The sequence below is a fragment of the Megalops cyprinoides genome, chromosome 6, assembly GCF_013368585.1.
Source record: "Megalops cyprinoides isolate fMegCyp1 chromosome 6, fMegCyp1.pri, whole genome shotgun sequence".
Taxonomy (NCBI): Eukaryota; Metazoa; Chordata; class Actinopteri; order Elopiformes; family Megalopidae; genus Megalops; species Megalops cyprinoides.
In genome coordinates this window covers 22,392,250-22,417,035 of record NC_050588.1, presented here as the reverse complement: position 1 = coordinate 22,417,035, position 24,786 = coordinate 22,392,250, and the positions used below count along the sequence as shown (strand labels likewise).

At 41.5% G+C, this 24,786-nt stretch overlaps 1 protein-coding gene across 1 annotated transcript in view; it reads left to right on the top strand.

The window, feature by feature from the left end:
• rad18 (RAD18 E3 ubiquitin protein ligase) overlaps window positions 1-23,496 on the top strand; it is a 47,164-nt gene extending 23,668 nt beyond the window's left edge. The window contains 4 exon segments of the mRNA XM_036532120.1: window positions 2,283-2,414; window positions 3,438-3,573; window positions 14,035-14,079; window positions 23,365-23,496. Coding sequence (XP_036388013.1) covers window positions 2,283-2,414; window positions 3,438-3,573; window positions 14,035-14,079; window positions 23,365-23,467 — 416 coding nt within the window. The 3' untranslated portion in view covers window positions 23,468-23,496.
• The last annotated feature ends 1,290 nt before the right edge of the window (window positions 23,497-24,786 follow it).

Genomic DNA, 24,786 nt, shown 5'->3' with positions numbered 1-24,786 from the left:
CTCTTTTTGAGTTCATCTGATTTACGGTCCATTCTCTTGAGTTTGTACAGAGCCGTGTTTATTGCGTTTAAAACAAAGCCATGTCATACTAAAGGCAAAGATTTGATGTTTTAAATTTCTTACAGCCAAACAATATCCATGTGTTTTGGGTTATCTTTTGTGCTGGCTTTGTTTTTTTGCAGACCTAATCTAATATTTTTGCTCTCTGCTTTTTTGAGCATGCCTCTTGGTCCTCCAGTCTGAATCCTAATTTGTTTTAGATGTAGCATCTGTTTTTTTATGAAGAGCCTGTTTTTGACTCGGAACAAATATAGAATTTCTTGAAATATCACGCTTAGGAGCTCTTGTTTTTTTTGCAAAACGGATAATATTTCCTCTTAGCCTTTCTACTTCCTATGATGCAAATGTCATTGGTACTGATTCTTGGCTAATAGACTTTATATGGTCCGGCTAACAGAAATCAGCTGGACAACACAGCTGCATGATGAATGGACTGAAAACAGCAGAGAATCAGAGCACCTTACTTGGTTCTGAGTAGGAGCCAAAAGTGATGGATGACAGTGGTAGTGTGAACAGGTTGGGGTTATAAACCAAAGGTCGTGCATTCAGTTCCCAGGTGGGCCAGTGCTGTTGCACTGTTCAGCAAGCTGTCTAATCTGAACTGCTATCATTATATATCTACCTGTGTCATTATCGTTGTATATCTGCCTGTGTAAAACTTCAGCTATGTAAGTCACCTTGACTAAGAACGACCACTGAGGAAATAATGGAAGGTAGTGTGACTATGGTGTCATATGAGAACTGTCCAAAGCACATGCTCAAGAACTTTCTAGGTCCCAATGTGGATGGAAATGGCGTGCTCTGATTGGCCAGTAGTGAGAGGCTTGGTCTTGGCGCTTGAGCGTAGCCCCGGGCACATGCTGCGTGGTAGAGGAGGCATTCTGTGTGCCGTGCCACACTGGGCCACATTGGCCAGTGTTTTCTCTGCTCCATACTAGCGGTAACAGCACTCCTGCTCTTAGCCACTTTCACTTATTTTGAAGAGCGAAAAAGGCAGATCTAACCCTTTTCATGTTTGCTGGGCGTGGTCTTAATCATCAATCTGCGGCATGCTCATATGTTCTGGGTTCAGTTAAAAACAAAAAACAAAGCGGTACGTACCACATAATGCCAAATTACCCCCTTCGCAGATACACCGTAAAATCAATTTTTACGGTTGCAATATTTGACTCTCAGGAACTTTGGTTTCAGGACACAATTCAGCAGCCCTGAGGAAGCTGCTGCTGTTTTTTATTAGGTATTTGTCTTGCAGTGAGCATCATCTTCTAGATCGTGTCACCTAATTGGTCAAATTGCTTTGAGGTGAATGGATCCAAGGTAGAAAAAAAAAAAAACCAAAATGAAAAAGAAAAGAAAATAGCCATTTGATGTTGAAGCCGTGATGGGGCGTAGGGTTTGTGGATGGTTTTTTTAGACATACTCTTTAGTTTGTTCTGTTTTGTGAAGTCCTGTGTCGAACTTTCGGCTGTCTCTGTGAGGTCTGGCTAGATTACTAATAAAACAAACAGGCACTGCTGTGCTGTATGCTAGTATGTACAGTCTAAACAAATAAAGTGAAGAGGGGCTGAACTGCAGGAGTAGACATTGTCACCCCAGTGGAACCCCTCCTCCACCCAAGCTCCCCACGCAGAAGTCCTCTTCACCTCACTGTTAGACCCTCACTGCTTTGCTCAGCGCTGACCCCAGTGAGGTGCTGGGTACTACATCAGAATGTTGCTCGATTGGCTGATCTAAGATTGTGACCATCACGTCCTGCTGATTACACAGCCAGTGGTGGAATTCGGCAATGCGCCTGTGTCCAAAGGCTAAAAATTCTATCGCAGTGTCCTTGAGGGATGCAAAGGAGTGTGTGCCATCTGTCTGTCAGGCAAATGCAGTCGCTCAGCGAGTTCCGTCCTGTGCGCGCACGAGAGACACCTGTGAACTTGCCACATGAGATCCTATGGTGTCCCTCTAGATCTAGACCTTCATGTGCGCGTGTGTGTGTTTTTGTGTATACAGTGTTCATACATGCAAGACATATGTACTTGGGTCTGTTGTTTGTTTAGTGTGCGTTTGCCCTGTCAGACCCATGTCTTCAGTGTGCTGCAGTGGTGGGAATAAGGATCAGGTTTGTTTGCCCTTCAGCATACAGTCCAGACAGTGCACGTGTCTGCATATGCTCTTGAACACTGTGTGTGACATTCAGTGATCTGTACACTCTTTTAATTTTGGTCTTGCAGGGAAGCAGCACAGTGATGAGTTTTCCCGCCTCATCGCTCAGGTCAAAGGTCGCTGGGAGGCATCCAGGAGAGCGCCGATCAAAGAGGAAAAGCAGGAAGGAGGAACAGAAGGCGAGGGAGGTCATCCCACAGGTATATCAGCAGAGCTGATTCACATTCAGAGGGAGGACCCCAGAGCAGCAGGGTCAGAGGTTCCCAATCCGAGCAAGACCCTGCTGCTGCTGTTCCTACTGCTGTCCAGCAAGGCATTTTACGTGTCCACTTCAAGCAATGTGCTCTGAATCATGCCCAGAATCAGTAAGATTTTCAAAAACTGTCTGACAAACAAATGAAATGTAACAAAATTCATCAGAAAAGCAGTTTGGCTTAGTTTACACCTTTCTGTAATGCAGACTGCTGGCACTATAGTTTGTTATCATTGTGGGTTTTACTGGAGTTGTCATTCTCTAAAGTCAAAGTATTTTGAGGTGGTCACAGTCCGCTAAGGTCATAAACTCATCAGTGAGACACCAGCAACTCCAAATGGCATTCTTTGAGATCGCATGACACTCCATCTTCATTAGTTTGAGGCCTCAGCTCAATATTTCCCTTTATTTTCCTTTTTTTGCATACTTGCTTTTCTGTTTTTTATTATATCATATTCTTTATGGTTGTGTACAAGTCATACCATTATATCTGGTGTATATGCTGTAACCATGCAGAAATAGCACACTCCTCTGTGAGATGATGAATTTAGGGAACTGCCAGTCCCCGCCCCCTTTCTAGTCTCAGCACTCTGTGAAGTTGGTTAGTCTTATGTACTTTAAATACAAAAAATAAATTACTGTCCAGACATCTTACCACTTGACGTGGAAGGTTTTAAAAAAACATAAGAAGTGTAGGCTTCAAGAGGTATACACTCAGCCTTGCATAGAACAATAGAACATACCACTGTGCACTGTGAGGGTATGGATTTATTTACAAAGCTAGGCCCTTTGATCTTTTTCTGGTGTGAGACAATATGAAACGGAAGAAATAAACAGAAGTGGCATTCCTGTTTTTTGCTATCTGCAGATCTACTTTATGACAAAGGTAATCCCTGCTTTAGTTTTGTTACTGTGTTCTGCTCTGTCACCTAAGAAAGCATTTCATTTTTCATTTTTTTCCCCCTTTAAGCTATAAACAAAGAGGGTCGAAACAACACAAAGCACTGTTTGCCAAGGGCCTCGTCTGAAGTATCAACAGAGGAAATGACATCAGAGGTCATCATGAGGTCACCCAGCCCCACCTTCAGCGACGTGTCAGTTAGCAGGTGAGATATTCATACAGGTACCACAGTGTGGCTGCTCCAGTCTACTACGGAGAAATGTCCACTGAAACAATACAAATGTCTCTTGCCCACAGTGTGATCCTAACCTGTGGATGGCAAATATGAAACCTTGTGATCTGACAGCAAAATTGATTAGGTCTCTAAGTGACTAAGCTTGCTGCCACGTTTCAAAATGTAATTAACTTCCTCCCTTCCTCATCACATCACTATTTGGTGTGCAGCGGACTGTATCAGATAAGCTCGTTTATTTTTTTTTGCTCCAAGACGAGCAGAGGAGAGATCTGTGACATCACCTCAGTTTTCTGCTCGGTAATACATGCTCAGAATAGCACTTTTAGCTGGGAGGGTGAGGTTACTTGCTTATTCAAGCACTTGAGTTTGGGGAGATTTCAGTCAGCTTGTGCGAAAGGATGCATATGCACCACCAGGCCCTGCTGTTAATTATATTTCTGCTTTCCTCACTGGAAATCAGCGGAGTGAGGGGAGAGCTGCCAGTCAGTGCCGCGGTGTGCATCTTTCTGACAGCCTGTTACCACTCTTGGTTAAAACTGATTTTGACAGCTTTGCCCTAACCACTATGGTGGGGAGGTGGGGGATCAGATTTCATTTCTGCCATCCCCCCAGTAATGAAACAATCTATCCAAAAAGAGCACACACCTTCATTCACATCTAATAATCAAGCATTAATTGCCTCTTATCATATGTGGGTATATCCAATTCGGTACATGCGCGGGGAAGGATAATTGCATCTTGACTCATTCCCCTCCATTCAGAATATTGTGAGAATCTTTAAAAAAAAAAAAAAAAAAAAACACGTTCCACAAACTGCCCCATGTGATATTCCAAGGCCTGCAATTAATGATGGGGGTTTACTGTTGCATCTCCGTGCTATTTATATGGTAATCCGCTGCAATCAAGCACGAAATATCCAGATTTCGCTGTTTAATAATAATACATTTTCTCAGGTGTAGGAGTTTGTTTTGCCATTCGTCAGAGTTTAAAGTCAGGAGAAGATAGTCTGTCTCCATCTTTAAGGCACCTGCTTGCCATTGTCCCTGGCAGTAAAATGTATGTGGCACTGAAGTGTTGCAAGGTTGTGTTGGCTGGGCAGTGCAGGCCTTTGTTTGCTTGTGTAATAAAAATAACTTGATGGATATTGGATTGAGTGGTACCTTGCTATCTTATTGGACATTTTCCTTGTTTGATGTGTTCATGCCCACCACTGTGATTGCTCTCTGGGGGTTACCTTAGCCGTTGGTGTCCTCCTCCGCAGCACTGATTTCTTCATGCTGATTCTCACAGCTCTCACCATTTGTCGTGCCCTTCCTCCCCCGGGGGGGGGAAATGGGACTAGCAGTTTTAAGTGCCACCTAAAACCAAACCGAATCCGCCAGTGATTGTTATGGTGAGAAGCACCATACAAATACAGTTTGTCATTATTATAGACACAGGCAACACAACCAGCTGAGCCACGCTTGGCAGTGTTTTTGTTTGACTGTAAGCGAACACACAATCATGAGCACTTCATCTTAATGTCTGATCTGAAGAAGGTTCACCTCCACATGCAGGAAAAGGCAAAACAACGAAGCCGGTGGGGAGTGACTTCTTCATACATGTCTAGAGATTTGTTTGTGTGATACAAATTCAAAATACAACAGAATATGGTTAGTGTGAGGATACAAAAATCACTGGATGATAAGTTTTCACTCGTGCTATTGGGAGAATATCCATAGGGTTACTTAGTGATGTTTATGTTTCAGTGCTTTCACAGTTGTATGAAGTTTCAGTGAATTGTGATTTTATTGATTCATTTCCCATTTCACAACAAGAAATTAATCAGGACTAAACACACATCCTATTAGCTCCGCTGTAATTTCATGTAATGTAATTTAATTCTCATTTGATTTCATGTTGTATGGATTCATTGAATCCAAACCCAAGTAGAGTTTGTTCACATTAGGGACCTGTCCTGTTTTTTCTCCAGCTCTGGCTATTTTTTTTTTTTATACACAAGTCACACAGCACACTACAGTGGAGTGGGCACTCACTGCAGGATATGTGCTATTCCAGTGATGCCATGCAAGCATCCCAGGCATCCTAGGCATCTGACGAATCGAAGGTTGCCTTAGAGAGAGCCCTGCTGACATATCTCTGGCAGCATGAGGCCAGTTTGTTCTGCTGCTGTGGGCTTCCAGTCATCGTTGACTGATAACAAGGCTGGGATGGAACCTGGCCCATAGAGCTCAGCTTGCGCCCAAGGTGCGCGCTTTGACAGCTGAGATACTTGGGATCCAGGTGTTTTTAACCTTTTACCCTTTAAGTCCATTCACTCCACAAATGTGGAGTTTGATGAAAATTCTTGTTATGCATGAAAAATAAGTAACAGAAATATAAGGTGATAGAATCCTAAGATAAATTAGCTCATAAAGCCCATGCATATAAATCAGTTGCACAGGAGGTTATAGTAAACACCTCATTGAATGAATCTGATCAACATTTTGTGTTTGCAAAGCTGAGTTTCGTGCTGTAAAATCCACTTAAAATGTTTTTCTGTTGTATGTTTTTTTTTTTTCCCAACTGAGACGAGGATGTTCTCGGGTATACCAATTAAATGCTCACTGAATTTTAAGAGGTATGGTAAAGAAGTCTGCTACTCTCTAAGGTTTCCTCATTAAGAGTTTTCCAGTAACTCTGAAACTAGCTTCAAAGAGGCATGGCCTTAATCCCTCTGGATGGTTTTGGCACTAGTGTCATTGGATATAAGAAGAATTGTAGATGATGATTAATTACTTGAAATACATAATGAAGTGTTGTTCTTTTGTTCAGGGTCCAAACTGAGAGCCATTTCTTATTTCCTGTGTTAGTTCAGATTATCCCTCTGGTATCAGTTCTAGAACAGATAAGCTGCTTATAGTCATGACTGTTCATTTGGCTGGCAGGTAGTCTCATCCGAACTTATAATGCTGACAGTAATTGAAAAGTCAGCAAACATCCAGCCTGTTGTACAACTTTAATGATTACTACTACTGCTACTCCTATTAAGAGTAACAATCATAATAAGCTTTATTTGGACAGCACTTTTATAGATTCTGTATAGAATACATTTTTACACTTCAAAGGGCTTCTCAGGCACATCCGTGTTGAATTAATAGCAGCAAGCTGAAAACATGACATACATAAAATACATATATAACATAAAATGTTAAAAAATGGCATATATAAGATGTTAAAAAATCCAATAAACATTGGGTACAAAAACGAATACAAAATTTGAAGTAGAAGAATCATAAAAAGTATACTCATAATTAAAAAGCAAAAATAGCAATTAAAGTATAATATTTATTAGCCAAAAGCAGGCTTGTTAACTGTGATTAGAAGTTAGCACCTGAGGCTGTCTCTCTGGTACTTTATGGGAGAGAGTTCCAAAGCAGTGGTGCATAAAAACTAAAAGCAGTGTGTCCTTACTTTTTACGTTTCACTCTTGGAATAAAAAACCCAATCTGAGCACATATTTTGGCTGCTATGAGACAGACATGTCAGTGATATATTGAGGTACTAAACCGATCTTTCCTTTAAAAACAAGTAGTAAAATCTTAACATCAATTCTAAAACATACTTGAAGCGAGTTTAATGATTCAAGTACCGGTGACATGATCTGCTCTTTTTGTTTTTTGTTAGTACCCTGGCAGCAGAATTTTGCACTGTTTCAGCTGGTCAGTAGCATAACCAGGAATACCAGAAAACAAGGAGTTGCAGTAATTTAGTCTAGATGAGATGAAAGCATGGGTTATTTTTTCATATTCAGACAAAGACAGATATGCCCTTAATTTTGGATCAATAATTTCCCCATTTTTTAATTTTTTGATTTCAAGTTTAAGGTCTTCACAATTGATATGGTACAGTTTGGTCATTTTGTTGTGATTCAACTGGAAGAAATTTTGAGACATCCATTTCAATCCGTTTAATATCATCTTTAAAATATTAATTGAATTGTCACCAGGTTTAACAGTTATGTACAACTGAGTATCACTGGTGTAGTTATGACACCATATCTACATATCTGCATATCACACGAAGTTCTAAAGGCATCTTCAGAAAATTTAGCTGCATAGGTCAGTGGCAGTTAAGGCACTCGGCTTGAGTACAAGCACACCCTTAGCTGAGGATGACCAGGAGTCCACAGCAGTGAAACAAGGTGTCCTCATTCCACTGGGGTTCGGGGTATGCAGGCAGGGGTTGCTCATCTCACCACCCTTAGGCACTCCGTGCTTTTGTCAGGCTCCTGCCAGTTGCTCGGGTGATGTCATTCATGAAGTGCCTATACCGCAGTGCATGGTGTGAAATGCAGTGCTTCTTGATCAGGGCAGAGGTTGTTGCAGTGACATGAGCCTACTACTGTATACCAGTGGTGATTCAAAAATAGGGTTACATAAAGGGGGGGGGGGGGGGAGCATTAAAATAGCTGGGATGGGATTCAGTAGACTGCTAGCTGATTTCAACTGTGAAACAGCTTTTGACAATTCCTGTGCATCAGTCAGATTAAAAGAGCACATTTGTGCTTTACTGTGTAGTTGTCAGGTTAATATTGCTGCCAACCCATGGGATGCAGCCGGTGATGGTGTCCTTAAGATAAATAATCAGGAGGCAGCAGCATGTATAGCTCAGTGGTAAGGAGAAGGACTTGTAACTGAAAGGTTGCTGGTTCGATTCCCTGCTGGGGCACTGCTGCTGTTCACTTGGGCAAGGCACTTAATCCACAGTTGCCTCAGTAAATATCCAGCTGTATAATGGATGACATTGTAAAAAAACTGTAACTGATGTAAGTTAACTGCTCAATGCCAATAATATATCAATGATATCATTGATAATCAGTTTTATGATGGGTTTTTTAATTAAATGTCCTAAGGAGCAGTCCAACAGGTAAATAAAATGTTTACTTCAGTTTACTTTACTGATATGTGTCAATTGCACTAAATTGTGATTTCGTTAAGATGGAGATAGTGCTCTGGCTCTTTTCCACATTGAGGCTGATAATAAATGGTAGCTAAGGGGTCTGATCCCCAAATGTCACCAAATGGTTGTATAGAGCATTTAATAATTAATAGATTAAAGTTTAACTTGCAAGCAATAGAGTTTATGAATGAACTGCACACAGTGTAGCACAGCATTGCCTATGTCTTGTGTAACACTAAATTCTAACTGTATTCAAACCATTATCATTCTCCTGTGGTGCTCAAAAACAACCGTACCTGTCTTTTAACAACTTCATTACAATTTGTGTCAAAATAACATTTAAACTCCCCTCTGTCTTTTCTATCTGGTGTAAAACTAACCTGGCAGTTCACACTGTGGGATTGATTTTATCATTTAGGTGAAATGAATGTCTGTGTGTACTACACTCACTCAGCATCTGCTGTCATAGATTGAAATGGCATGTGTCTGTCTGTGTTAAACTGATACATTGAATAACAAAATTCTTCATCAGTCTTCTGAAAATAAACTCAATAAATCTTGTAACTACTCTACTGAGCCACAAATACCTATTCATTGAAGCCCCCTGCCAAGCATGCTCTGTATTATTAGTATTTTTTGGTAAACAGTTTGGCTTTAAGTAGGAGCTTCAAGACCATGGCCTTCGTGACTTGAGTCACTTGTGGTACCTCTTTTTGTGCAGTGATTATGGCTTACGTTCACAACACGACCAGATCTCACATGTTTCTTTACAGATGGAGCAGAGACTTTGAATACACAGGAGAGTTGATTCTGTGTTTTTTTGGAAAAGAAAGGCTTTGATGGGTTGGATAGGGTTGTGTAGAGCGTGAAGTATTAGAGGCAATTAAATGAAACTGTTGGCATAGACTCACTATTTACTCAATGTTCAGTGTTCATACAGAGATCCTTTTTTAAATCCTACTTATGCCTAACAGCAAGTGCAGGTCTAAGCACTTTTTTAACTTCCTCATTTGACATTACGTGGACATTATGTTTTGTGTAGCAGACGTCCTTATCTAGGAAGATGCATATAGAGTGCATTTGACATATTATCCGTTCAGGGACAGTGATTTATTTTTATCACTGATACACTGTATTAAATATTTATGTCAGCATATTTAACGTTTTGCTGTAGAATTAACTAAATGTTATCTAATGCCTCCAGTCCCTGAAAATCAATTCAGGTAATGTATTGTTCTTACAGTGTGTCCAGTTCCCTAACTTCTGTCTCGTGCCGCTGACTTCAACAGCACCGAACATTAGCAACTGGCCTGAGTTGTGAGAACGAGAGAGAGGGTGTAGAGAAGCACTGCTCTTTTAACAGAATGGTTCTGTTCCGTGGGTGCTTTTGTTGTTGTTGTTGCATCCAGAATATTTAAAAAAATATATATGTACACCTCAGTTATTTTCACTGTTTAACATTCAAAACAAAAATGCTATTGGGTTACTTTTATCGTGGGGTTTGACTGAGAACCAGGTCGGATTGCATATAACTGCCAGCATGTTTAAGTCAGGGTGAAATTGATGCAACTAAACTGAGGAATATGCACTGCCAGATTCCTAGCATCTCTAGGCTGTTTTGAATTCCCCCTCTCAGATACTTGCGAATGTTTGGTTCTGGTATAACTTTGCAGGAAAAAAGACAAACATTCTAAAATAGATTAAGCAAGCATGATAATAAGCAGATATGTATTAGCTTTGTCAGAACTAGTGATTGATGTACCTCTGGGTTTTTGTCTGCGTCATTCATTCAGATTACAATATTTTCTAAATCTTCTGTAAGGACTTCTGCTATTTCTGCTTATACAGACAGACAAAAGGAGAGATTTCATTGCTGTTAAGGCTGTTTAAAGTTACAGTTTTCAGAGAAATGCCCTTAAAATCAGATCTGAATTTGGTTCCACTGGTGATAAACAACAAGAGATCATATCTAGGACAGGGGACCCAGGGAAGCGGAAAAATCTAGACTTTTTTTTTTTTTTAAACAAATCTGAAAATGCATCTTGACTCATTGAGCCTCTTTTATGCTCATATTTTATCTCTTATTTCAAAATCCCCAGTTGTGTACAAGACCCATCTTGTGTATGTGCAGTCTTCCAATACACTTTCATGCAGCCAGTGGCTACTATTCACACTGCAAGTTACACAGAGGTTGCTGCAGCAGAGCGGCTGCTCATTGGAGGATACTTTACTGATATCATCCGAGCAACTTTCAGGCACATGACGAATCGCAGGATGCCTGACAGCAGTGAGACGAGCAGCCCCTGCTGATTCACCCACCCGTATACCCAGTGGAGCAAAGCTATTTTGTTATGCCGCTCTGGGGTCCTGGTCATCAGTTTGTGACACTGCCGGGAATGAATCTGGACCACGGAGCTCAGCTTATGTACAAGACGCGCACCAACTTGAGACCCCCCTCACCGAGCCTAATGTTTCTCTGGTTGTGTGCAAAGTCATTGTGTATGTTTTTCGGAGTCACTTCAGAACAATGCTTTGTCCCCTACCTTGCCTGAAATGTTTCAGTGATGTGTTACCTTTTACTTTTTCTTCTGCCATTGGAACACCGATCTGCACTGCCAAAAGTTCAGACTGTTCAGGCTATCCAAATAAACAGCCAAAGTGTATTGACTGTATCTCCTTAATTATGTATCTGTGGCGACTGAGCCTTCTTTTGATTTACAGACAGAAGTTTTGGGCTTGGGTAATAGTCACTTTATAGGCAAATAGTGTGGTCTATTTTTTCATGCAGACCATTCTGTTTGCTGCAGTCAGCTGGAGCGGAACATCACTGCTTTTTGAAAAAGTGATGACCAAGATAATATTAAATCTCCTGAACATTTTCATTTGGAGAATGAGGAGGAAGCCTCTGTAAAAAAAAAAAGAAGGTTTCTGAAACTTCTAAATTAAATTGCACATCTTGTCTAAAATGTGAAGCTGCAAATGACTTTGGTGATTAATTTGTCTGTGGGTCATCTTTGTTTTTTGTTTTTTTTTTTATCTGTAATGTGCCTTACCTACAGTCCTCTAATTGGATGATTATCTATCTTGTAATTTACCTATCTTGTAAAAACCTTTTGTTGCTTCTGCTGCATCTAACATCAGTTCTCACAGCGTTGCTTTAACATTGGTAACATATTACTCACTTTGCTTCCTCGTTGTTGTCCAAAATATTGAAGGCTCAACAGCTTTAGAGAGGAATGTAAATTCTTACAGCCAGACAGCCTGCCACAGACCCGGGCAGTGTGGAGTTGAGAACCTGTGCCAAGCTGTGTGTATTGTGTTAAATGTAGGGTAGTAGTGTATGCTCACAACAACATGCTATATTCTGTGTGGGCCCCATACATACAGCATACACAGTCAAGCACACAAACACTCACACAAAGACAGATGGCAGGGTTTCAACCCTGTGAGTGCACTTTGCAATTTTCCCACTTCAAAATTAAATTAAGGAGAAATCAGTAGTAGTATTCAGCCTGTAAATTTGGGCAAGCAGACACGCAAAGCATTTTCATTTTTGCTCCTTACTTTGCTGTTTTCTGAGCACAGCTTGATGTTTGATTGGGCTTGAAATGCACTGCTCTTTCTGCCTACTTTTTGTTGATCTTTTTGGTTTTTTCTTTTTTCTCTTGTCTTTTTGGGCAGAAAACAGTGTCCACTAATACAGATTTGCTATGCTCTGGGGCTAGACTCATTCACAGACTGAGAGTCAGGGGACAAACTCGGAAAAGATTATGATAATGAGCAGGAACACAGTTGTTTTGTATTGTTCTGGACAGTCACTTTCCTGTCCTAGCTCACAGTTTTGATCATTTGGTACGTGTCTAGTTTGGGTTCTTATAATCAGGATTGAAAACAAAGCAATCTCTTGTGCAGGGGAAAGTTTAACTGGAGATGTTGGAATGAGCTCCCTGTGTTACTTGAACATTTCTGAGCCCGTCCAGCAAATAGATAAAAAAAAATGAAAAAAGATATTTGTACAAATGTTCTTGTAAACTTTTGAATTCAAACACACACCACAGTGTGGAAAAACCTGACGCTGCAAATGGGGTTGGTGTGCCTCTCGGTCATCTTTTTTGACTTTTCTCTGTAATCTACTTTACTCGCAGTTCTCTGATCGCATGAACGTCCAACCTCACATAACACGTGTTCTTGTGGCGTTGTTGTAACGTTGGAGTGTCTGTGCGTGGACAGCACCGTTTCATGTCTCGGGTGGAATTTAAGCCTGTCTGGCAGCAGTCCTCTGAATGCATCAACATGTGTCCTCATGTGTCACATAGTGTCCTCATGAAATTCTATTGCCGTAGCGTGGCAGCAGCGTTATAACACGGAAGGCAGGGCTTGAAGTCTCGGTTGGGATTTGAGCGCGTTTGTGCGAGGTCTTGCTGCAGTAGTTGAGCAGTTTGCTGCTCCCAGTGCTGTTTTTTTTTTTTTTTCTTTGTTACTCTGGAGCTGCGCCCATGTTAATGTGGGGGCTTTGTGCATGCCTGCAGCCCCGAGTCTGAACGGAGGAGCCGCTGAGGCGGGAGACGCGGTTTTCCTGTGCCACCTCGGCGTTCCCCGTGGCCGTGTCGGTGCGTCTTGTTAGGATGCAGCCGGAGACCCGCAATTTCCTTGCTTCCGCCGCGGCGGAGCTCCTGCTTATTGTCCCCGCGCGGGTTTTCATTAAAGGAACGCCACTCTGTAATCATCTCACGGGCAGCCCTGTCCCCACAGCCTGATCCCCCCCCGACCTGTAAACGCTACGCAGATTCATCACCGCCGGACCAGTTCTGAGAAATGTAATAATATTCGTGTGGCATCTCATCCCCTCCAAGGATGGGCGTCAGCTCCACTGTGTCAAGTTGTCTGGCTGTTTATTCTGTCGGCTTGCTGGTTTGAAAGTATTTATTGCTATGATATAGAAAATGATATTTAGCATTGTTTAAGATGTGTAAGGGTGTATAGGTGATGCATCTGTCACACAACTGTATGCTACATGCTCCCCCTCTTCCCCATTCTAGTACTGTCAGGTTTCATGTGTGCACTGTAGCTCCATGCCTGTTCGGGCAACAATGATTGACGATTACCTGTGCAAGAGATTTTACCAGTTTGGCCTGTTTGGAACGTAAGATAGAGAATGGCAGCTGTGTGGGCATATCAAAGGTCATGGGGATGAGAAGTAAGATGAGGTATGGGATTAAGAGATGAGCAAAAAAAAATTTGGTGATGATCAACCATTTTAAATACTTTACATGAATAGTAGATATCACATGGTTTGATGATCACCCTCCTGAGAAATGAGACAAACTTGCTGTAAGCACTGCCAGGTGTAGCTGTTGGGTTACCGGTCATTAGAGCGGGCCAGTTTGCTCCATTTCACACACTGTGCCCTAATGAAATAAAAGCTCAAATGATTTAAAAGGTTATTAACAGTATTTGTTGTCTCCCCTTTCCCCCATTCCATTATTTCAGCTCCATTTCAGACGTGTTCAATTTTGAGGCCGACAGAAGCAATGAGTAAGTGATTCTTTACACCTCTCCCTTTTTTTGTACCTGGCTTTGTGCAGCTGTAACTTCACTCATTTTCAGTCTGTTTATTCACATCCCAATACCATGTGTGCTGTTGCCAATCCCCTCAACCCGTGAAATCACCGCAGTAGAGTGAGGCAGAGTCAGAGCCGGGCTTTCACCTCGTGCAACTGTCTGCGTGTGCAAAAGCTGAGATTCTGAAATGAAAATTCAAAAACCAAAGGTTATTACATTATACATCCTTGTTTATTTGCTTGGATTGCTTGCACGTCTTTTCCAGGGTCACTTACACGTAATCCATTTATACTGCTGGATATTTACTGAAGCAATTCAGGTAAGCTCAGGTGCTTTATCTCACTCACGGACATAACTGCAAAGCCTCATTGCCCCATCCAGGAATCGAACCTAAAACCTCCTGGTCACCAGCCCAGTTCCAGGAAAGCCTGTGATAAATGGGATCATTTGGAATTTAGTCTTGTTTTGCCATAGACACAATGCTATTACCAGATATCATTGCCATCCCTACACACAAGGCAATCTCAGTCCAGACTATTCGCATATGTAGTTCCCTGCTGGTGGAACGAACTACGTTATGCTATCAGAGCAGGAGTGTCCCTCTCTATCTTCAAGAACCTCCTGAAGACCCAGCTCTTCCGAGAGCACCTCCTCTCCTAACACAACTCTAACACAATTCCATCTCTGTGCACTTTCTCCCTCGCACTTCTTTCTCCTGTCACTACTTGTTTGTCTCCTCTGCCTGTCTATCCTTGTGTTTTCACCTCATTTACCTTTGTTTTCTACTTTTCTCGACTTACTTAGCTGAGTTTAGTTGTTTAGGTTGCACTTAAAGCTTACTCCAAGGTCTCCTACACTACTGTAGCTTGCTTGCTGTTCCTCACTTGTAAGTCGCTTTGGATAAAAGCATCTGCCAAATGACCTAAATGTAATGTAATGTAATGCAATGTAATGTAATGTAATATCACAGTTTTGGCTGTAATTTTTTAAAAAGGGTAGATAAGGATTGGATTAAGTAAAATATTTGTTAAATATAAATACAAGAGGAATATTACACATGTATAAATAATACTGAGTATTGTGACAGGCTACAGGGTGAGCGGGGCAGCGCAAACACTGAAAGTATAAAATAAAAAAATATTCTTTGTCTCCCCCACATGAGTCCACTGAATGAAAATAAACTAAAATCAGAAGTGAAGAACCGAACAATCTAAAACAAAGAACTCTGATAAGGGGAACAAAAAAAAACTTTACCCAAGCTTTTTGTTGGTCTTCTTCACACTGTTCAGTCTCTCTCTTTGAAAATGTGGATTTTTTATAATAAAATAATTAAAGGTGGCTCTCTTAATAAAAGTTTTCAACATGAAGGGCAGTGTGTGTGTGTATGCAGTATATGTAATATACTGTATATATAGTATATATACAGGCACATATACATCTTACTGTTCAGTACCTCTTCAAGCATCTAGATTAGTAGATTTGAGTGCACGTAGATTCAAGATGATCGTGTTAGATTAAATAATGCAAAAATCTTCAGATAAGAAAATACTGCTCTTCACAGAGCCCTTGTTTCCCTCCTTGTCTATCCAGATCTCATTTCTCCCCTTGCCAGCTGATTGAGAGTTGTTAGTTGTGTAAAATGGATGGTGGCAGTCGGCCTCCTGATCCACTAATGATACGATATTCAGTACAGTATTTGTAACATTGTACAAATGAGCTGGGGGCTGGAGGTGTTGAAGTGGAAAATGTGCTCTCAGCAATCAGCTCGGCCTGCAGAGGGGAAAAAAAACAAACTCTTCTCGGCCTTCTTTATTTCCAGTACCCGGCAGCACTGTCAGTCTGAAAAACTTAGTTGAAATGAAGTAAACACTTTTTTTTTTCCCAGATTGCAGTCCGAATATTAAAAAACTATAACATAATTCATAATGAGTTATATCTCTCCTGTCTCTGACTTTTTGTTTTTGAAAATGTCTCGTTGGGTTCAGTACTTGTCATAAAGAGGTGTAAATCAAAGCATAGAGATTATTGGAGGGCCCCGCAGGTCTGAGTGTTGCAATTTAGGCCCTGTAGTGTGTAGATTTTAACTGGTCCTCAGGTCCATTAGATACGATTCCACCACATCTGGTACAAATCCACTGTATAGCTTCCCCACAGTTTACACAGAACAATGGAATGAAGGGGGTCTTCTTCTTTGATCTCTGGGGCACCTCCAGTTCAGTGTGCAGAGCTGGGATGGATGTGCCAGCCAGTAGCAGGTCTGTCAAGGCCGCTTATCCTAGTAGAACGTGGAGGGTTAACCCATCTCTCAAGAAAGCTTCCAGGTTCACACACATGCACACACACACACACACACACACATCAGCCAGACCCTCTGCCAGCCTTTGAAGTTTGCCCTACTTGAAGGTTTTTTTTTTTTTTTTTTTTTTTTTTTTTTAAAAAAAAAAAGTTCAGCACGGTCGATGACTCGGCAGTTGGTGCTGGTAGGGCTTCTGTCCTGGCCACACTTGATTCCCGAGAACGGGCTATCACTGCTGCCACGTTGGTACGTGTGGACTGAGTTCTGACAGAGCTACTGTTTGTCTGGCCAAGCTCCGTGCACATGCACTGCAGAGATTTACAGCTATGAGCAGTAGGTGCAGCTTTCCAAGATATTTTGGCATGTTTAGTGTCCAGGTTTCCTACATCAAAGTGACTTATACAGCGGTTAATCTATGTAACCTCAATCATTTTCACATTCATTGTGTGTTAAGCAGTTCTCTCATAGCATCTTATTTCACTTTGGAAATTAGTTGTGGGAAAAACTTCAGTGTTTGCAATCATAGCAGCATTTTCTTGTATTACTTATTATTTTTTTGGAAATGTTTTCGATTGTCCCCCTTCCCCCTCACCACTGCCTCCCAAAAGCCAGAGATAAAAGCAGCCCTCTGGATTGTGTGGACGGACTTGCTTCTTAAGTGGTTAACGTTCTTTGTTAAGGAGGTAATGTAGGTCAGGTTCTCAGTGTTAGTGTATCAGCTTTGTTCTTATTGGCGCATGTTGCACGCTCTTATTGGTCAGCTGTTGTCAAATGTTTAAAGATCTCGAAACTCGATGCTAGAAGTTCCTGCAATAGCTTACTGTATTGTGTTTTCAGAATGTTTGCAAAAGTCACTGAATTTTTTTTAATCAATGGGGAGTTTAACTAAGAAAAGAGCTGTATTAAGAAAATTGAAATAAATAGAAATAAATCAATAGAAATAAACGTAGAACTGGAAAAAAAAACACACTTCATTCTTGAACAAGATTGGAACAACAGACTTACTCAATAGCAAAATCCTGGCTTTTCATCTGTTCCTCCTAAATGTGATTGACTCTATCAAACAAAAGCGCCATGCCCTCTGACACATGATTTCCATCCACAGTGAACATGTGGGAAGTGTTTTAGGTGTGTTTGAGTCCTTGAGAATTGAGAGACTGTACAGTTTGAGGTCAATCAGTCATGTGACCCCCCAGTGTCCTATCAGAGGGCAGATGAGAGTGGTTCCTGAAATGTTTTGACAGCTTGGTTGTCCTCTCAGGGTGATACAAGAAATCAGTCATGTCTACAGAGATGTTTTCATGTTTTAGGTCAAGGCCTGTAGCTGCCAGAATTGACTGTACCAAGAACAAATCATATTGGGCATGGAATGCATCAATATGCATCCATCTCAATGCCAGTGAATCTTGTTCACAGAAAGGGGAAAAAAGCATGTCCTTGATGTTTATCCATTAGTTAACCGTGTCTCGTTACTCTCAGTGTGTTTGTTTAATACCTGTCCACAATCCCACCATTAATATGACTCACCAGAAAAGGCTAGCGTCTGATTCATGCAGGGTGAATTTGCCAATACAGAGCAATTTGTATTCCAGGCTTTTAGCTGTTTGAAGGTCGAGAGGCGTTTAATTAAAGATGTTGTCACGTTCAAGCCAACTGAGCCCAGTCCTGACCAAAAATCTCAATTCAAGGTGACTTCTGAAGTGGAAATTAAAGGACACCCCCACCTACCCCCTCAAGAATAGCTAAAAATTTTAGTAACCTTTTTGAGTGTGGAAAGCAAGGATGGGGAGGGAGTGCATTTTGAGAGTGGCTCTTGTCTTTTTACGTGGGGGGGAATAAATGGAGAATGTATTCTTTAAGCATGAGACTGAGTGCATTTATGAAATGTCAAGGCCCAGCACTTAATCACTACTCCGTTTAGCTTTCAATGAAGTTCGGCCACACAGCTATCAGACGTAATAAAGCCAAGACTTACCAGAGTGCTCCGCACTGTCATTTTTAATTCTGCAGCTGGTTGGTATGAGCTTTGAATTGATGAAGAGAAAAGTATGATTTATTTGTGTTCCCTGGGACTTGGAGTGCCGTGGTGAGGTTTTGCGCTGTGATACAAAATGACTTCAGGAACAAAGTATCTGTCAAATTCCCTTTGAAAAATTGGCCCCATAATGAATTTTTATTAAAAGTTTTGTTATTTGTGTGGTTATGTGTGTGCAGGGGAATGCATTATCAACACAGACATACACTGAGTGAATCTTAAACCCAGTGCAATCAAAAGTGCAAGCTTTTAGTGGTTATGGTGAGGAGAGGAGTAGGGGGTGGGAGCCATTGAGGGGGCTATGGCTTTTTGTCATTTAACTTAAAGGAAAAACACGCATGAACTGCAAATTCATGTAAAAAAAAAAAAAAAAAAAAAACTGTTGTTCATATGAGGGGGTGAGGCCCCATAAAACCTTCCATATGTGAACCTCTGAGGCTTGTGGCCAAGTTTATCTTGGGGGCTCTGTTATCTCAGCCTCTTCTCTGGAGGAGAAGGGCACTCTGCCTGCCTCCCATCAGGACAGAATAATCCCATCTCTCCTCTCCTTGGTCCTAGCTTTTAGCCCTACTTCTCTCCCTTGGACAACCATGCAGTGTTGCAGCATCGAAGGCAAGCCTCCATTATCTGTCATGATTTGTGTTGAATGGGTGCAGCTATGACTTTTATCACTTGGCAGCCAAGCCCCAAACTGCTGCAGAAACGCTCCTCTGTCAAACGTTCCACCCCCTTCTCACTCTGTCCTGTTTCCTGTTATTTTTACAAAAATATGGCGTGCAACAGATTAATTTTTCCATTCAAGGGAAAAACCGATGGCTTTGATTTGAGCTCCTCCAGGGTTCTGTACTGAATTGACAAAATGTAAAAAAAAATAAAATCTCCAGTGGTGAACGATGAATTAATCCAGTCAGTAGCAATTCAGTTCTTGAACCACCCCGCAGCCTTCTGTTGCCAAACAAGAGAAGTGGGGCAGAGAGTGATTATTATGTGGCTTTTAGATCTGGGAAAACCATTTGCTGGAAGTGGTGTCGGTGGGCTAGTGGGTGCCTTTCATCCCCATGAAACAAGTAGAAACCAGTTTTGCAGTGTTGGTCTTTCAGGAAGCATTATTGTGATCATCAGTAATCCTATGGCAACTCTTGATAAGAGTTAGGGGTGTTAGCCCCAGTGTCCTGGCCTGAGTTCCAATAATGGCAGTTGAACTGTCCAGTCCTAAATCTCTCCTTCCCTCCTCCAGTTGACTAATTAAAGCATAAAACTTAATTACATTTTGAGTGTGTTCTGGCATGACATGTGACAGCCGAGGTTGACAGACAGTGTATTATTTTAAAGTCAGCCTGATGTCACTGTTTTTGAGTGCCGCAAAGAGAATCCTGAGTAATCCGTCCTCAGCCAAAACATCCGTAGACAAATACACACATTGGGTTCACCCGGACGTAACGAAAACACCTGGACGCATTGATGCAGCTGCCCGCTCCATCCCTTGCTAATGACCCGTGTGTAAACCATCATCGGAGGGAATACAGCGGCGCGTTGATCTACAGACGTCACGTAACTCGTGTGTCTCTTGCGCCACCGAGCCAAACACATGCCCATGTGAATTTGCAGCAGCTGTGAGCGGCTCTCATATCTGTGAGCAGCCTGGTGAGATGGGGCCGGGGGGTCGGATGTGGATATAAGGCTTTCTGGGAACTTATTTTGCTGGCTTGTTGAGGCTCGCGCTTCACTCCTCCAATTCCCACTTCCCTTTCTCCGGCCTGTTTTAATCTGTGGAGTTAAGGGATTTTCACACGCAGGCCTGTAAACCTTTCGACACGACAGCTTTTGTAAACAGAAGGAGCGAAGCTGGACAGCTAGACTTCTCCGGGTCCTGTGCCGGCAGCGTTCCCAGTGAACATCAGTGGTCAAAAAAAAAAAAAAAAAGGAACAATAAAAGTGAGAAATCCCATTGGGTACTGTTAACTTTGTGTTCACAGAAAAGGTAAACATCCCCAGGCCAGGGATGTGAAGGAGAGATGTAGGTGTTTGCGTTTAAATAATTTAATCATCCGGACAGCTTTCAAACAGCTAATTAACGTCCAGAGCTTGCTGAAAGATGAATGGGCCGTGGCTAATTAAAATTTCTCATTTGCATTTGCAGAATACAATGATCATTAAATGTAGTTGTTCTGGTAGTTTGTCTTTGGCGCTAGGAATTTTAGTATAAACTGTATGTGCATCTGTATATGTACAGCATATGTAGTAATGCCACAACTGTTGTACAGTCACTATTATGCAATTACTTGAAGCAGTCCAGCACCATGTATGGATATGATCAAAAGTTGTTTCCATCATAGATTAAGGTTGTAAGCATAGGCTATGGGAATCATACATAACAGATTGTTTATTCATTTGTCCTGTACATTTAGCTGTCTCATTTTTATTTGTTTATCTGAATTGCTGAAGCATGAAACCGGTGCATGGTGGTGTATTTTATAGCATGGTGTGTGACATCTGTACAGATCGTTTTGACAGGTGTACTAATGCAATAGCTGTAGCAATCTTCACACCTGTGATTGGAGCACGTAACCCAGGGTGTGTCCACCACAGAGAACACAGATAGCGTAGATTCTGGATGAAGGACCATGACAGACAAGTCATTAAAATCTGTATAGTTTGTTTGTTTCTGCAAAGGTAATCTTCCATTCTCACTTATATTCACTCTTTAGACATTGTTATCTGGCTGAACCTTTCCCTAGACAATTTGTGAAATATCACTCACTGTAGAGTCAGGTTTCACAATTGTGGGAGGCCAGCTGTTTTAGCGATGCATTCCAGATTGCGTTATTTGCAGACTGTTCATTGACTGATTTGCCTTTAATTGGTAACCACATTTTCTTCCAAAGTATTTATGCATAGTTGTTAAATATGCCTTTACTTTGCATTATAATTTTGGGAAAGCTGCTGTCTTCACACACAATGTGCACTCACCTCCGATTGGCTCAGAAGTGTCGCATGCTGTGAAAGCATTGTTAATTTTTCAGAGAGCAGCCTTAGCTTTTGGGGTTGGTGAAAGCACATTGCATGAAAGCCACGCGTCCTCTCTTGACCCCATGCTGCTTACTACGCATCATTGGTGATATTCATGTACGCATTTTTTGCAGCCTTTCCCAGATCTGACCCCAGGGACAAAATGTGTTCACTGATTTTTATTCCACCAGAGGTCTCAATTAAGCTTGATTGAGCTGTTAATTGAACACTGGTCTTGATTTGACATCTTAACAACTGTTGTGCTTTGTTACAAATATCGGTTGCTTTAGCTGTGCCTAAACTAGTAGAATTATACATGTGATTGTATTTTCATAAGTTATTTTAATTCCTTTTATTCCCGTATTATTCCCATGCAAAGTGGTTATGCAGGCTTGTATTCAGCTATATTGGCTGAGAGTAAGTAGTTGTTCAAGAGGAGCTAGAACAATTCATTGAACAAGTAGTTAAGAATAGTTGAGATAGCTGCCCTAGATTAGGGACAGTAGTGAAAATATACTGAATAAACCACCTTTACATAACATAATTGGAAAGGCACCTCCAACAGCATGTTTCATTCACAAAGAACGTACAGAAAGTTACACTAAATGTGGAGATGGAGAAATGGAGATCAATATTCAATTAATAGATCAGTAGCTGGAATGAAAGCCACCACACAACGTGCCTTTTGGACCCTGGCTGGGAAACACTGAGTCAGAGGACATATTTGGTTCTAGAGGAAATTAAGAGAGGAAAGTTCCATTTTGAGATCCCTGCCCCTGCCTTAAACGCAGCGAAATTAACTGTGTGAAACAGAACTTTTCCCCTCTGAAAAACTCCCTCCCCTCTCCCCTGTCTCAGAGCCACATAGTGTCACTCTCAGTTATTCCACATGAGGTGAAACATTAGGCAGTGAGACAGCCCACATTACCAACCCAAAACAAGCTGAACTCAGCGTCAGTTCAATTTGAGAACTCATCTTCTGCAAACCATGTGATTCTTCTCAAGCCTTTTCAATCCTTGAACGCAGAAAGGTGGAGACTGGGGAAACTGAGGAGATGAAATCTGACAACTGCACAAGGAGAGTTGGCTGCTATTTTAGTACCTCAGTAAAGTAACAATAATGACCATTGGGGCACCTCAGTGGGAATGGAAACCCAACTCTATGTTAAACCCCCAGGATATAGCCGCTACATCAGAGGTCAAGCTCCCATGGGCTGACAGTAATTGCGGTTGTTTGTCTGTCATATCTTAGCATCTCCACATGCTTTGAAGGCACACAGTGGGGATCTCGTAAGAGCTAGCCTATAGAGTGTTGTGACCTCTATCATGAGAAGTGCAAGGGGGTTCTGACTGCAATACATATGCCTTAGGCCAGAGATGGCTGTGGGAACTGAGATCGAGAAGCATCCATGCAGCATTTGCAGGGCTTACAGTGAATGATGAACAAGGCGCTGATCTGGATCTTTAAGACCAATATCAAGAACAACCTACCTTTCTGAAAGCTGGATCATTTTCTTATTCATGTGATGACTTTGCTACAGGGAGAGCTACTGCTGTTCATTTTCAACTGGCATAATGACAATAATGAGATCAGCTAGCACTTAATTCAAGAGTCCTTTTGTAGGTAGTGATTGTTAATGGGGGTATAACTTTGTTTCTGCAAAGGGCAGAGGGGGGCGGCGAGACCCTTCTTATATCGGGGTACCAGGGAAAGCACCCCTACAACCTTAATGTAATGAGCGGGGAGTCACGGGAGTTTTTTCTTTTTTTTTTTTTTTTGAACTTTCATCTAATCTTACTTTGGTCTTATTACCAAAAAACCCATTTTGGATCGTCTTAATTCCCTGCCCCCCAGGCTGGTCTCCCTGCCAGAGAGGGCTTAAGGCTGTGTCATATGTCTGTGAAATCTTTCTTTCAGAAGCACGGTGAACGCGGCTGGAGGTAAGCGAAGGGCCCCCAGTTCCCGAGACAAAGACACCGCCCCCGCTTTCATCTCTGAAAAATGCTCTCGCAAGAGCTGAGCAAAGGGGAGAACACGAGCTGAGCTGCACCGCCAGCCTTCAACATGGAACTCAGTGCGGAAGCTGAGAAACTGTCCGTTTTTAATTATGCATCGGAATACAGCAAATGTATTGTCTTTCCTTTCCCAGGAAGTGATCTTTCCAATGTATTCTATTAATGCTGAATTTGTACTTTTTTGCCTTGTGCTGTTCATTGTTCTTACTGTATTTTTTAAGATGTTTTTTTTTTCCCTCCGTTTTTTTCCCAGATTAATTATCTGTGTAAGTCAATGAAATAGAACTGACATGCTTATTATCTGAGAACTCCTCTAGTAGCAGCCATTCGGTCCTGTATATTGGAACACTAATCTATTATGGTAGTGCCATTAGACTTAGCGTAATTGCACGGTGTCAGATGGGAAATTTCCACCCAGTCTGAAAATGTTCATGGGCCTTTCACTTGTTTAAAACCTTCTCTTAAGAAAAAGAGAAAATAGCATTGACAGCTGAATTAGATTAAACTATTACTGAAATATATGACTATAATAAAATAAAAATAAAAAAGGCTTTACATGAATGACCCTGAGCGGGACGTGCAGATCTCAGTCTGCACTTAATTGTAAAGCTATAGGATCTTTAACTTTGTGTGAATATGTTAAACTCTGTGCAGTGAAGTGAAGGCTCAGGAGTGTTTTCAATGGCTCTAAAAGTAATATAATAATAAATTGCATTTGTAAAGTGCCTTTCATCAGGTTTTAGTTGTGCTTTACCAGTAGAGGGAGATATATTGAGGAATTGACCCTTCACCTCTTCTGGTTTTAGCACATGCTGGTTTCATGAAGTATGTGTGCAGCTCAGTACCCACATGGATATTTGCAGGTGTGACATCTGTTTAAGAAAAGCTAGACCTCACTGAGACTCAGGATGTATGCTCTCTAAGCCTCTGTATGAAGAGTGGTCCTTGTAAGTGCCCATGCAGTATCACAGTTCTTGAGAAGTGCTGGCGAGTGAACTGCAAGTTAACCTAACCCACATTGTGACGGTGCTACTGCAGAAACAAGGTGTCCAGGGCTGGCACACCACACAGTTTTAAAATCAGGGTAATGTACAGTGTGTCCCCACCTCATGGCTCAGTAATATGTAGGGAGCCTTACGGTGCAGCCCACTGGTGACTGATTCTGCTCTGTGGAAATAAAGTCACAACTCCAGGACACACCAAGTTAATAAGTGTTTTTATTAAGCTGCTTGGCTGTTTCTTTCCACTAGCCTTGTTTCTGTTTGTTTCAACAGATGTATAAATGTATGTATTGTCCCTCATGTTTGCCATTGTAAAGCAAGAT